Consider the following 15,231-nt stretch of genomic DNA (forward strand, 5'->3'; position numbering starts at 1 on the left):
CCAAAAATACAGCACTTTTATGCCTTCTGCTGCTTTATGACTGGGAAACAAGCCTCAGAAATTGGTGAAACATCATGCCGTACCGACATTTTCCAGCCACAAATCCGACACAGTTCCCCGTCACGACACTCTCCAGTTCCGAGACATACTTTCTCAAATACAAAGGCAGGTAAGACATTTTATTTTAACTCTTTTTTCCATAATATTCTCCTTTGCAACTTTATCGATGTCGCTAGTTGTGTTGAGACATTCCACTAGTAATATACATACTACCTATACATATAGAACTTATTATTATTCTTTCCGCTAAATTTTGTGGAAGCTGCAGCATCGGCACTGTTGCTCCGATCAACGAACAAGTTGAAACTTTCCAGGAATGTTGGGGTCAATGGGAATTGATGCCATCTTTTTTCAATATCCTACTGCAGAAAAACCTTCTTCTCTGAAACCGCAAATGTTATCGATTTGAATATTGTCATGTTATGGTCGACTACCCATGGTGCAAAAAAGTTGTATAAGATGACGTCATTGGTGAAGCAGTTTGGCAGCTACGTAGAGGTAAAAAAACAAAAATCTATCTGATTAACACGACATTTTTTGTGGCATCTACGTATCATTACGAACTTGAATATGAAACTTTAAAAAAAAATCTGTCACATGGTCTGGCAATGAAAAAAAAATGGATCAAAATTTATGATGTCATAGGTCATGTGACCAGGCGGCGAAATTGGATTTCATGAAAACCTTTAAAATGCATCTTTGCCTTAATTTTTCGATCGATTGAGTTGAAACTTGGACCGCTTATACTAAGTATGCCACTTGACTTGATGTATATCCTCTGGATGACGTTATAGGTCATGTGGCATTGCGGCCATATTGGATTTCATGAAAAACTTCTAAAATGCACCTACATTCATTTTTCGGATCAATTCAGTTCAAACTTTGCATAATTGGTACAGGTATAGCCGAGATATGAAAATACATTACCCACGATGGCGTGGAGGGACAGATACACGCAGAGACAGAGACAGACAGACAAAGCTTGTCATTCTAATACTTCACTAACCCCTCCAGAACCCAGGTATGAATCGATTCTTCACCTGAAGATCAGTCACCGTATTATTAGCCCACCAATAGAAAGGGCCACCCCGGCATGAGGTTCGCAGGGGGCTACCCACATACCCAGCGGAGGCTCTGCGTACAGACGTACAACACCACTTTTGCTTCCTCCCATATGAATACTCAAACATGTCCTCAACAGAACAAACAAATTCCAATTTTTGTTTTCCTTCATTCGTGGAATTATCTCAGTGTATATATCTCAGTCTCAGTGTATCTCAGTGTATATAACTGAACACTTGGAGATGAAATCGGTGCGCTGAAAGAGCCGCTTGGTGTCTTGGGAGTTCATCCCCGGCAGTCTGGCGTCGCCCGCTCCGTCAGGAAGCCGAGTCCATTATAATATATATTTAATATATCCTGTGAAGTGTAAACGGCGCGGAGCTGCTCGAAGCCATACTGTATAATGGAACAAAGAGGAAGTTTAAAGAGCTAAAAGGAAATGCATTTGGCGCCGGTGCAGGTACAGCTTCCACAGCTGCTCTCCTTCCACAGCTCTTATATTGGCGAAAGGTGCACCGGCCCTCACATTGACATTAAGCCGGTTTTCCTGTCTGCAAGCTTTAGGCTCGTGCATGTGCAAGGTTCCACGCTGTTGCCCGCGTCGAAGTCGAGTTATCCCGAGCACCCTGAACAAACTACAAAAATCCTTGCCATGACATTCTCACCAACCCAGCATTGGCAAGCATGGTGAGGATGCCAAACACCTCTCACCAAAAACTGAGGATGGCCTGCATCCTATAGTGATCCAAATTAGGCCGGAAGGAGGAGGCAGGACAACCTTGATCCACCTTCCAACCACTTAAGCCTGTCAACAAATTCCTCCATCCACCATTCCTGCAAATGGAATATGAGGTATTTCTGCTTATGGTCCCCTCAACAGTGAACCATGTCCCACAAACCAATGAGTGCAGAGGATCATTGAGCTTGTCCAGGTGAATTTGCAAGTGTTTTCAATGTAAGGGAAATCGTGTGAAAGGTTTTCTTTCCATCCATGACAGATTGTGTAAACCATATGAACATTGCATGTGGATCATATGACTAATGCGTATGGATCATGTGGACCATATGAACAATGTGTGCGGATCATGTGGACCATATGGATAATGTGTGGATCATGTGGAGCATATGAAAAATGCATGTGGACCATATGAACAATGCATGTGGACCATATGAACAATGCATGTGGACCATATGAATAATGTGTGGATCATGTGGACCATATGAACAATGTGTGCGGATCATGTGGACCATATGTATAATGTGTGGATCATGTGGAGCATATGAACAATGTGTGTGGATCATATGAACAATGCATGTGGACCATATGGACAATGTGTGGATCATGTGGACCATATGAACAATGTGTGCGGATCATGTGGCCCATATGGATAATGTGTGGATCACGTGGACCATATGAACAATGTTTTGATCATGTGGTCCATATTAACAATTTGTGCGGATCATGTCATATTAACAATGTGTGCGGATCATGTGGTCCATATGAACAATGTGTGTGGATCATGTGGACCATATGGACAATGTGTGGATCATGTGGACCATATGAACAATGTGTGCGGATCATGTGGACCATATGGACAATGTGTGGATCATGTGGACCATATCAACAATGTGTGCGGATCATGTGGCCCATATGGATAATGTGTGGATCATGTGGACGATATGAACAATGTTTTGATCATGTGGTCCATATTAACAATTTGTGCGGATCATGTGGTCCATATTAACAATGTGTGGATCATGTGGACCATATTAACAATGTGTGCGGATCACGTGGTCCATATTAACAATGTGTGCGGATCATGTGGACCATATGGATAATGTGTTGATCATGTGGTCCATATTAACAATGTGTGCGGATCATGTGGACCATATTAACAATGTGTGCGGATCATGTGGTCCATATTAACAATGTGTGCGGATCATGTGGACCATATGGATAATGTGTTGATCATGTGGTCCATATTAACAATGTGTGCGGATCATGTGGTCCATACTAACAATGTGTGCGGATCATGTGGACCATATTAACAATGTGTGCGGATCATGTGGTCCATATGAACAATGTGTGCGGATCATGTGGTCCATATTAACAATGTGTGCGGATCAAGTGGACCATATTAACAATGTGTGCGGATCATGTGGTCCATATCAACAATGTGTGCGGATCATGTGGACCATATGGATAATGTGTTGATCATGTGGTCCATATTAACAATGTGTGCGGATCATGTGGACCATATGAACAATGTGTGCGGATGATGTGGTCCATATTAACAATGTGTGTGGATCACGTGGACCATATGAACAATGTGTGCGGATCATGTGGACCATATGGATAATATATGGATCCTGTGGAGCATATGAACAATGTGTGTGGATCATGTGGTCCATATAAACAATGTGTGTGGATCATGTGGTCCATATGAACAATGTGTGCGGATCACATGGACCATATGAACAATGTGTGCGGATCATGTGGTCCATATTAACAATGTGTGTGGATCATGTGGTCCATATGAACAATGTGTGCGGATCATGTGGTTCATATGGATAATGTGTGGATCATGTGGTCCATTTGAACAATGTGTGCGGATCATGTGGTCCATATGAACAATGTGTGCGGATCATGTGGTCCATATGGATAATGTGTGGATCATGTGGTCCATATCAACAATGTGTACATTTAAAAAATCGGGGTCTCAGGGGGTTTTATCAGGGTCAAAGTGGATATGAACAATGTGTGCGGATCATGTGGTCCATATGGATAATGTCTGGATCTTGTGGTCCATATGAACAATGTGTGTGGATCATGTGGTCCATATGAACAATGTGTGTGGATCATGTGGTCCATATGGATAATGTGATCCATATGAACAATGTTTGCGGATCATGTGGTCCATATGGATAATGTGTGGATCATGTGGTCCATATGAACAATGTGTGCGGATCATGTGGTCCATATGAACAATGTGTGTGGATCATGTGGTCCATATCAACAATGTGTACATTTAAAAAATCGGGGTCTCAGGGGGTTTTATCAGGGTCAAAGTGGATCCTTTTTTTGGTCAAAGTATTTGCTTTTTTTCTCAGAAACTACACACACAATTTTGATGAAACGTCACCACAACCTTCATCATCCGTGATGTACCAATGTTTGTTCAAGGCACTGGAAAAATTGAGGTCTGAGGAGGTTCACGGGGTGGTGGGTTGGGGAGGGTTGTCCCCCAAAATAGGTATTTTTTTGTTTGTTTGTTTAAAGTCTTATGATTGTGTTAGTATGATTCAACATGCTGCCCTGTCTTCTAGCAACCATTGAAATTGGTTTAAAATACCTTTATTCAGTGCAGTTTAGTGTTCATTCTACCAGGTGAGCGCCAGGGGTAGTGCCCCGATATTAATTTTATTGTTATGTTTTCGGATACAAGGTCAAGCCTCGTGGACGATTGAGAAGAATGAACGGATCAGGAAACAATGCAACAACATGATCTCGTGACAATGAAATAACACCAGGTGGGTTGACTCAGCTTGTCATTGTTGGTGTTTCCCCGTCTCTCTACTGTTCGTTTGTCGTGTTGCGTCCTGATCCGTTATGTGTTGCAGCTCTTTCAGGAGTCTTGGCTCTGTATCCCAAACAAGTGGGAAAGTGACAGGAAAGAGGGGTAGGAGAAGAGGCATAGGGTGGACAAGATGGATGGAGAAAGAAATTCGGAGGAAGGGAAAATTGGAAATTTGGAAGGAGGTGGGGTAGGTGTGAGTGGGTTAACGTGGGTAGAAAAGATCGTGGTTAAGTAAGCAATTGCGAGCACTTCCGCTTCCGCAACAACATATATTCCACCTGTTTTTTTGCAAACCTCACCTACCCATCCCTGTTTGTTCCAATATGTCGCCTGTAATAGCGCCATTAGTTTGTCGGTTGGTGTTTCATCAATTTTTGAGACGATAAATCGAGCGGCACCGCCAGAAATTCTGAGCAAACAGATCTGAGCAAACACACAGACCGAGTGCAGATGCATCAATAACGGCGGTGGGATCATGGCGGCCGTAAACGAGGCCCTGCGATGTGTCGCGCCATTTATCCGCTCGATCGAAACAGCCGTCAGTGCTTTACACGCTTTCAATGTTAATGCGCTAATAACACGTCCGTTCGGCAGTGAACATCAACTAAAACACACCGTTTGTGTGGAAGCATTTAATTCAAGAATTGAGGAAGAAAAGACATGAAATGATTTCCATTGCCCGGTTGAAGAATTGCTCAAAACGCTCCGCAACCGCATTGGGACGAGGAAGCGTTCAGCGAAGAATGAAGCATTGATATCCCGAAACACAATGAGCAGGTGCAAATGCAACCTGCACCTTGGTTGCTCGAAGGCGAGGACATCAAGAGTCGTCCATCTTCCACGTGACCTTCAGGATGTCCAAGACTTTCAGATCCAGCGACTCCAGGAATATCGTCAGCACCTGAAACGTGGAATGGATCATCAGCTGAAATACTTTGCCAGGTTTTGCTGCCTCTGGCTCTGGTTCTCACACGCTACCAATTTGCTGCACCCGCTGCACGCAGGTACACCGTTTGGTCGAGCAAGGCGGTTCAAACCCTTTTCAATCAATCAATGTTTCCAGGACTGAGATCAAAGGTCTCTGACCTCAACTCCTCATCTTTATCAAATTTTCATTTACCTCTCTTTCCCATTCCCTCTTTAATACATTATGCTCATCTGAATTTGTGTCCAACTCACACACCATCTTGTCTGGTTGAAATAACTTCCTTGTCCATTATCATGCTCCTTCTTATTCAACCCACCTCATTCATTCTCATTCTCTCTCTCTCATTCCGCTAACACTTTATATCCTGCCTTCCAATTTCACTTTGTGCGATGAGCAGGTGGAAGGAGTGAGTAATAGGTTACAAACAACTGAATAGCTTGGCATACTGTGCTAAAAAGGTCAAATACATCTCCCTCCCCTCACATCCCAATCCCTCCCCTCACATCCCGCTCCCTCCCCTCACATCCCGCTCCCTCCCCTCACACCCCACCCCACTCCCCTTACACTCCACTCACATCCCAATCCCTCCCCTCACATCCCCCTCCCTCCCCCACTCCCTCTTCCTCTCCTCACACCCCACTCCCTCCCCTCACATTCCACTTCTTCCCCCACTCCCACTCCTCACATCCTGCTCCCTCCCCTCACATCCCTCTCCCTCCCCTCACATCCCTCTCCCCCCCCCTCACATCCCGCTTCCTCCCCCACTCCCACTCCTCACATCCTGCTTCCTCCCCTGTCATCCCGCTTCCTCCCCCAATCCCTCCCCTTACATTCCTCTCTCTCCCCCACTTCCCTCTCCCTTCACTCACCTTCACTCACCAGTTCTGCACCTTCCCCTAGCATCCCTCTCCCTCCCCTCACATCCCACTCCTCACCCTACTCCCACTCCTCACATCCTGCTCCCTCCCCCCCTCCCTCCCCTCACATCCCTTTTCATTACCGCGATAACTTGAGAACAGCTGAAGGGATCTTAGTCAAAGTGGGTGCAGGTATGTATAATGAGGTAAAGATGAACTGATTAGATTTTGGGGTCACGAGGTCAAATGCCAAAGGTCATGTTAGGTAAAAATCCTCTTACCACGATAACTTGTGAACCAGTGATGGGATTCTGACCACATTTGGTACACTTATGTAGAACGAGCAGGATACCCGGCGTTGCCAGGCGGGGGGGGGGGGGGGGGGGGGTAGGGGAGAGTAGGCAGGAGAGGGAGGGGTGAGGAAGGGAGTGGGGGGAGTGGAAGGGGGAGGGATGCAAGAGGTGAGGGGAGAGGGAGGGGAAAGATATACTACATAATCATCTTTGGGAGGAGGGGGGGGGGTGGTTTTGACAGGCCCCTCCGTTTTGGGGGAGGGGAGATGAGGAGAAAAATGTACCCGTGCAAAGAGTGCTTTGACCTCAGATTACAATTTGGGGGCAAGAAGTCAAAGGTCAAAATCTGTAATAGCTCTAACTTGAGAACGGCTGAAGTGATCTAATTCAAACTTGGTACAGGTATTTATAATGATGTAAAGATTAAATGATTAGATTTTGGAGTCAATAGGTCAAAGGTCAAAGTATATAATAGGTCTATAACTTGAGAACAGCCAAAGGGATATAATTCAAACTTGGTACAGATATGTATAATGATGTAAAGATTAAATGATTAGATTTTGTGGTCCCACGGTCAAAGGTCAGAGGTCATGTCAGGTAAAAATGTGATAACTTGTGAACAGCTGAAGGGATTGAAATTAAAACTTGGTACAGTTATGTATAATGATGTAAACATGACCTGATTAAATTTTGGGGTCAAGAGGTCAAGGGTTAGAGGTCATGTCATGTAGAAATGTGATAACTTGAGAACAGCTGAATGGATTTAAATCAAACTTGGTACAAGTATTGTAATGATGTCATAATGTGGGCGGAGGCATATCAGTCAACGTCGTGATGTCCAAGAGTGCCGTTCTAGTTTTTGTTTTTTTTGCTTTCGCTATTCAGTTGTAACTTATATTTGATATCTGATGTACTATACTTGTTACAGAGCATCTGTACCGCCAAAGCACCTTCCTGAGCAATGGTTGTACTGGGTAGTTTGTCAGCAGTAGTTCAGGCAGGAATTTGCAATTTGTTCAAGGTGCCGGCGATAGCTTACACGCTTTTCGTGAAGGACCCTGGTCACACCTTGGGGATCTTTAACGTCCAGCAACTAATGTCGGAAGACGAGACGCCCATTTTAACATCCAACGACTAATGTCGGAAGATGGGATGCTCCGTTTAAAGTCCATCAGGGGGACGGCACACACATCGATGATTCACCCTGCTTCTGAAACATCGGGATGATAGTTTATAGCTGGGTCTGGATTTGAGCCCAGGCTAGACAGCTTAGAGGTGAGTTCAGTGTTCATCACTCCAATTGAAGGTTGCAGAGTCTGGGGCCACTCGGGCTACTGCAGAATCCTCTTCATCAACATTTGTGACTGGGAGACAAGTTTTTGTTCCTCCTATTCTTGGCACAAATGAGCAAGATAAATGGACAAATTATGTTTGCCGACAAAACATGGGATCAATGGAATAGACAAATGTCGCCTCTAGTATTCCGAGAGGTGTTATACTTTGTCCTTTACTTATCTCTTGAATGTATCCACACCATACTGTTCGGCACAGTTTGCGTTCTCAATCAAATGCCGAACAATAACAGATGCATACGATGTTGAGATAGATGCTGGACCTTCCTACAAGCACGTACCGGCTGTATTCTTGTACCATGAGTGTTCCTCCTGATGGACAAAGGGATGTTCTACTTGATTCTGTCAGTCAAGGTCTGGGTAGTTCTGCTTACATACCAAGCATCACACCGGCACTTGAACTGGTAAATAATATTGCTAAGTTTTGAGGCAGGCAGAACATCTTTCTTGACTGCAGGAATCCAGTCATTCAGAGGTAAAAATCACTCTTGGACGGACAGCCAGATACGTGTTTGAGGCACATCTTTTGATTTGTTCCTCATATCCTTGCGACATTTCCTCTTTCCAAGGAATCTTGATGCAGACCGAGCACTTTTCAAGACCAATCTTCCGTTCATCTGTAGCAGAGAGGAATTTGTGCATGAACCTCCTGATGATGCTCAGGGTATCCATTCTCACTCAGGATGCCAACAATCTTGTCCATCTCAGTCTGAAGCTTGGAGGGGGAACATGTCCTGGTAGCTCGAATCACCAGTCCGTTGATTAAACCTATCTTGCATCGCGTTGAACTAAAAGGAATCCCAACGAGTGTAGTGGCTGGTGAAAGTGGGCTTCCTGAAGGTGGACGTAGTAAACGATGATGCAGATATCTCTATCGTGACGTCTAAAAGGGTAAGCAACCAGAGCGTTCCAATTCCATGGTGAAAATAATTCAATTCATTCAGGAAGTGGTCACAGCCTTCATGGGATTCAAACAAGCAAAATATGCCATCAACATATCTGAAATATAAGATGGGAGATTTGGATACCTGCAACTTGGTCAGCTTCTCCAATTCTTGATAACCAACTAAAATGTTTGAGGCATTGGGCGCAAGGGAGAACCCATGGCCACACCATCAATTTGGACAAACAAAATGTTGTTAAAGCTAAACTCGACATCCCTTGTAGCCATGTTCATCAATTCGACGGAGACAGATTCCAAAATGGGCGGATGTTCAAGTTCCGTGTGGTCGAGCAGATGTGTGCATATATCCATCGTCTCTGTCAAAGAGGTATTTGTGCCTATCAATGTCAATGGAACACATTACACTCTCCAAACCAGTAGGACACGTCTCCTTTATGGCATCAGCAAAAGTGAAAGAATCTCTGATGACAAACCTGGAGACCGACTCAAGCTGATGCCATCTGATGTCTGACCAGCCATTTTGCCAGCTGATGTTGGGCAGAGCCGACCATGGACAGAATTGGTCCCTGTGGAACAATCTGCTTGTGAATCTTCAGTAGGCCGTACATTCTCGGGTGAAGAGAGCCCACCGGGTTAATCTCCTTGTCAAATTCCCTCAACAGTTCAGCACATTTGTGCAGCTGGAGCAACCTCTTGCAGACCTGAGTCTCCAAGCATGATGCATGGTCATGTTTATCAACGCTTCCCAGCTGTCGAAACTTGGACTTATCCTGTAGGATATCCATAATTTTGTTCACATAGTCCATCTGGTTTAAGATGACAACACCAGAGCCTTTTTCAGGTTTGCAGATGTGGATTCCAGGGTTTCTTCTTAAATTCCTCATGGCAGTTATGCATTCCCTTTGTAAATGGAAGTCAGAAAGGTCGTTGGGGACACCACAGTAGGCATACGTCAAATCACAAAGTCTAACCTTCAATGCCTGATCTGCTTCAATTAGTCAGAGCCCTTAGGGATATTTTGGTTCAAATTCTTCCAAAAGCATCAAATTTGGCGCAGATGTTGCCTATGCCATACTCTTTCGATTTTTGATGGGCGCCAAGGGCGGTATGATCCGGGGACCATACCGGTCCATCCCGCCATGTCACCTGACCTATGACGGCATAATTAGGATATGCATCCAATCACATGGCGTACTATAAGTGGTCAAAGTTCAAAATGAATCGATCGAAAAATGAAGGCAGGGATCCATTTTTAAGGTTTTCATAAAATCCAATATGGCCGCCAGGTCACATGACCTATGACGCCATATTTATGACATGTATACAATCATGTATACATGAACCCGGATCATGATCGCACAAAAATTAAACACAAGGATATGGCATACAGTTCATAAAACATCAAAATCCGTACCTTTGTAATTAGACTGATCAACTGCACATGCCTGAAAATTAGGAAATAGACATGTAAATATTTCCTCTAATTGTCAAAAATAAGGTCAGAGTTCGATTACCCAACCCAGAAACATAAAATGGTGAACCTCGCATAAATCTTGACAAAAAACTCAAAAACCGACATGTTTGACTCAAAAATGACCTTTAAGATGACCTTGAGGGTTGACCTTGACCTCGAATCATCAAAATAACATCATAATTGGATTCCTCGACCTCAAAAACCCCTGAAAAGTGGTATCATACATGATGCCAACCATTTTGGTTATTTAACTGATTTTCCTCTAATCTGGGGGGCGGCCATTTAGTATTTCGCCAATATGGGGCCCCCCGGGGGGGGGGGGCGGACGCCCGTCTTGGCGCCCGTCAAAAATCGAAAGAGCATGGCATGGGCAACATCTGGGCCAAATTTGGTGCTTTTGGAAGAATTTGAACCAAACGGCCCCAAAATATCCCTAAGGGCCCTGACTAAATGGAGACTGCATGATGTTTACTCAACTGCTCAGAAAGAAGCTCAAAGTTTGCAAAAATGAAGAAATCAATATATGGTGCCTTCAGAAAGTATTCACACCCCTTGACTTTTTCACATTTTGTTGTGTTTCAGCCTGAATTTAAAATGGATTAGATTGAGATGTTTTGTCACTGATATACACATATCCTGGTGTTTGGTTAGCGGCTAGGGTGCCGGCTTAGGATACCTAGGATCCTGGGTTCGAATCCCGGTCGATCGCTGAATTAACGCCAGGGGGGTTGACTCAGCCTGTCATCCTTCCGAGGTCGGCTAATTGAGTACCAGTTCACTGGTAATTCCCCGTTTGTCGTTAAAGGTGGCAAAAAGGGTTGGCGTCAGGAAGGGCATCCGGCCGTAAAACATTGCTTCAAAAAGGGGACCGAAAAAAACAACAACAACCACGGTTCCCGAAAAAGGCCAACCCCCGCTTTGCGGGGAAAAATGGCCTCTAAAGGTGTTTTTTTTTTTTTATACACATAATTCCCCATAATGTCAAAGTGGAATTATTTTTTAGAAATATTTACAAAATAATTAAAAATTAAAAGCTGAAATACCTTGATAGTAAGGGAAACATATGAAAATCTGTTAACTAAATTGTTACCAAAAAATTTCTTCACCAATATGTTTGTAAAGGTGTGTAATAACATGTGTTAAAATGTTGAAGGTCAACTCCCGTGGGAAACCCAGAAAAAAAGCTGTTGAATTCGGGTACCGAAAAATTATTTTCGAGAATTTTTATTTTTTTTAATCGGCCCTTAAGTAACTTATGAGGGGTCAAATAAGGGTTTTTCATGATTCTGAGTTGATTGTTAACATTTATATTTCACCACAGACACTCCTTTGTGGAAAAATAATTTCTAAATATATCTCATTTTCTACTTTGCAGGACATGGAGTCTAGCAATATGGATGAAGACGTTACTCCACCTGTGCTCAATTGCTTCATCTGTGCACGCTCGGATACACCAGCTGAAAGGCTCATACAGGCAACTCCAAAGGGATACTCAACTTTATTGAAACAAGCAGAAACTGTCGAAAATGTTACTGTTGTGGAACGTATGAAGGAGGCTCAAAAGGAAGGAAAACTGAGGTACCACCAGAAGTGTAAAAATGATCTGTACAACAACTTTGTTGCAACCACCAAGAAGTCAGCTCAAGCATCAAAGGCAGAGAAAGAGTCATCAAAGTTGAAGAGAAGACGCACTACTTGTGAGTTCAGTTCATCAACTGGCTGCAGTTCTAGAAGATCACAGTCAGTTGACCTCCTGTATAAGGATGTATGCATTCTTTGCAACCAACCAGCCCAGCTCTACAAAAATAATCCAGCACAAGCTAGAAAGAAATACAGAGTGCCAGATAATTTGACTGCAGATACACTGAAGGCAAGCTTGCTGAAGACAGCACGGAGTCGCGGGGATGACTGGGGCACTGAAGTCACTGGACGCCTGGAAGGGATCAACGACTTGGTAGCAGAAGAAACAATGTACCATTTGCGATGCAAACTTATGTTTGCGAGAGGTGACAGTTTGTCCAAGACTGATGAGGAAGGAAAAAGGAAGAGAGGACAGAGGAGTATTGATGAGGAGCGAGAGGCAGTTTTTATTGAATTCTGCGAATGGTTAGACTCAGAATTAGAGCATGGGTAATGAACATGGACCAAGTCCATGAAAAGCTGCAGGAGTTTGATCAGTCACCAGAGAAGAGCCTTTCTTATTCAAAGCATTGGCTAAAGATAAAACTTCTAGAAAAATACGAAGACACCTTGTATTTCACAACACAGGAAAGAAGGGCAGATGTACTCTGTCTCAAAGATGGCACCGACAATATTCTGCGAGCGCATCATGCTAATCTTGACCATGGAGATGAGAAGACTCAGATCATAAAGACGGCACTCAAGTTCATATCCAATGATATTGCCTTGATTGATTTAGGTCCAAAGTCATACCCCACCACACACAGTATGACTGACATCGATAGTCAGCTGACACTTGTTCCTGCAAGCCTTCAGATGTTCTTGAGACCGATTGTCAAGACAGACGAAAGAGTTGCCGTTTGGGGGCAGAATTTTATTAAGGCCTGTCGACCTCGGTCTGGAGTATTGCCACACCAAATGGGGCTTGCCATACAACTTGATCATAGATTTGGGTCAAAATGGATGCTCAACAAGTTCCACCGGCTGGGATACACTGAGTCTTACACGGAGACACAAAACTACAAATACTGCTTCCTTAATAGTAGGAGTGGAGATGATGTTCCAGATACTTCTGGCACTCTTGACACCATTGTGGAGGAAACCGATGAACAGATCAATGATGAGGTTGCGGTTGATGCTGCGCTTGAGGATCAATCAGTGATGACAGCCAAAGTGCCAGCCAGTGAAAGTGAATTGTCAAGTAATGATCAGGTGGTCTTTATGGAGGTTGGGGAAACAAACAATGCAGTCACTCAGTTTGTTGGAGACAATATAGATTTAAACATTGTCTCTATTCACGGAAACACTCCCTTTCACTCAATGGGTTGGATCAAAGTCACCTCTCCGGCACCACCTTTGCCAGATCCACAGACAACAGCAGCTTTCCCCCGGGTGAAGTTGAAGGCACTCGACAAAGCTAAGATCCTGAGAGGAACTGAAGTAAAGATTATTCCATTTATGAACAGGAAACAGATAGGAACGAACGCGATCATGTTTCTCCCCCTCGCTGAGCTTTCCTCCTCCCTGGCTCATGATCAGCCACTCCTCACTCCAGGTGACACACCCTGGGCAGCGGGGTGGGTGATCACCAGTGGGTGGGTGACCAGTGGGTGATCTGGGCAGCGGTGGTGGCAGGGTCTCTGAACCCCAGTGACTATGGATGGACAATAGGTGTGCATGGATATGAGCCAGTTCCAACACTGGACCCCACGGCTCCTGAGGAGCTATTGCAGTTCACGAGCTGTAATTGTCATGGAGATTGCAGCAACCGGCGATGCAGCTGCAAGAAGAATGGGGTCACGTGCATCTCGGCCTGTGGAGTCTGTAATGGCATTACATGCAGAAACTGCAGTCATGATGTTGTTGAGTCTGAAGAAGACATAGACAATAACTGTTGAAACTTCTGACATTGTGAATGAGAAATAACTCTTGAGTATTATATATGTATGTGAAATAAAAGCTACTTTGTGTGTAAATGTAAAAGTGAAAATATAAATGTTAACAATCAACTCAGAATCATGAAAAACCCTTATTTGACCCCTCATAAGTTACTTAAGGGCCGATTAAAAAAAATAAAAATTCTCGAAAATAATTTTTCGGTACCCGAATTCAACAGCTTTTTTTCTGGGTTTCCCACGGGAGTTGAACTTCAACATTTTAACACATGTTATTACACACCTTTACAAACATATTGGTGAAGAAATTTTTTGGTAACAATTTAGTTAACAGATTTGTGAAATATCTCATAAAATGCCCTCACTATTATTTAGTTTGACAATTTACATGTGGTTTACCAATTATGAGGAGATCCTCAGCTTTCCATTGATGCCTTTCATGCATCATTGCTGTCACACATGACCGAGTACATGTTCATTGAAAATGACAAGTTCCAATCGCATTTTTACAAGTTTGGCTAATTGGTGCAAGACAGTTTAAAATGGACGCATTACTTGTCGACTGCCAAGTTGATTATGTAAAATTGTTAAGCTGGTCTGGTAATCGTCGGTTGCATCATCCTTTGTTTAAGATGGGTATTTAAGATGGGCCTCCAGTGTATGGGTTTAGAGACAGTCTGAGTCATTGAAAAGATGGTTCAACTTACGACTGAACAGCGGACCTTCGTGGTTACAACCTTTCACCAAACTGGAAGTTTGCAGCGAACTCGTGATGCGTTCAGGGAACGTTTCCCAGAACGGGAGCCTCCAGCAGCCAAAACCAGCTGGGCGAATGTTAGAAAATACCAAGAACATGGCACTACCCTCAACCGCAACAATGGGAATTCTGGTAGGAGGCGCACTGGGCGATCAGAAATGAACTTTGCAGCTGTAAGGCAGCAAGTTTTGAAGCATCCTAGGGATACCAGCGCAAGACGAAATGGGACGGGATTGCCTTTGGCAACATTCAACCGAATCACAAGACTGGACCTCCACCAACATCCATATCGGATTCACATCCGGCATCAACTTAAACCAGGGGATTTTGCCAGGAGGCTGGTGCTTGCCAGATGGTTGATAGCACATTGCGCTCGATCCCTCCCTCCCCA

At 43.9% G+C, this 15,231-nt stretch overlaps 1 protein-coding gene across 2 annotated transcripts in view; it reads right to left on the reverse strand.

Moving 5' to 3' along the window:
• Positions 1–4,461: 4,461 nt before the first annotated feature.
• Positions 4,462–15,231, reverse strand: part of LOC137438996 (sucrase-isomaltase, intestinal) — a 674,815-nt gene continuing 664,045 nt past the window's right edge. The window contains exons 48-49 of one of the 2 annotated variants that reach the window (XM_068134544.2): positions 5,497–5,601; positions 4,462–4,763 (exon numbers count right to left, since the gene is read on the reverse strand). In XM_068134544.2, the coding sequence (XP_067990645.2) occupies positions 5,521–5,601 (81 nt within the window). In that variant the 3' untranslated portion in view covers positions 4,462–4,763; positions 5,497–5,520. Of the gene's footprint in view, positions 4,764–5,317; positions 5,602–15,231 lie in introns of those variants that run through there. The other variant, XM_068134543.2, reaches the window with a different exon arrangement.

The sequence above is a fragment of the Myxine glutinosa genome, chromosome 13 (genome assembly GCF_964187855.1).
Source record: "Myxine glutinosa chromosome 13, kmMyxGlut1.1, whole genome shotgun sequence".
In the NCBI taxonomy this organism is placed as follows: Eukaryota; Metazoa; Chordata; class Myxini; order Myxiniformes; family Myxinidae; genus Myxine; species Myxine glutinosa.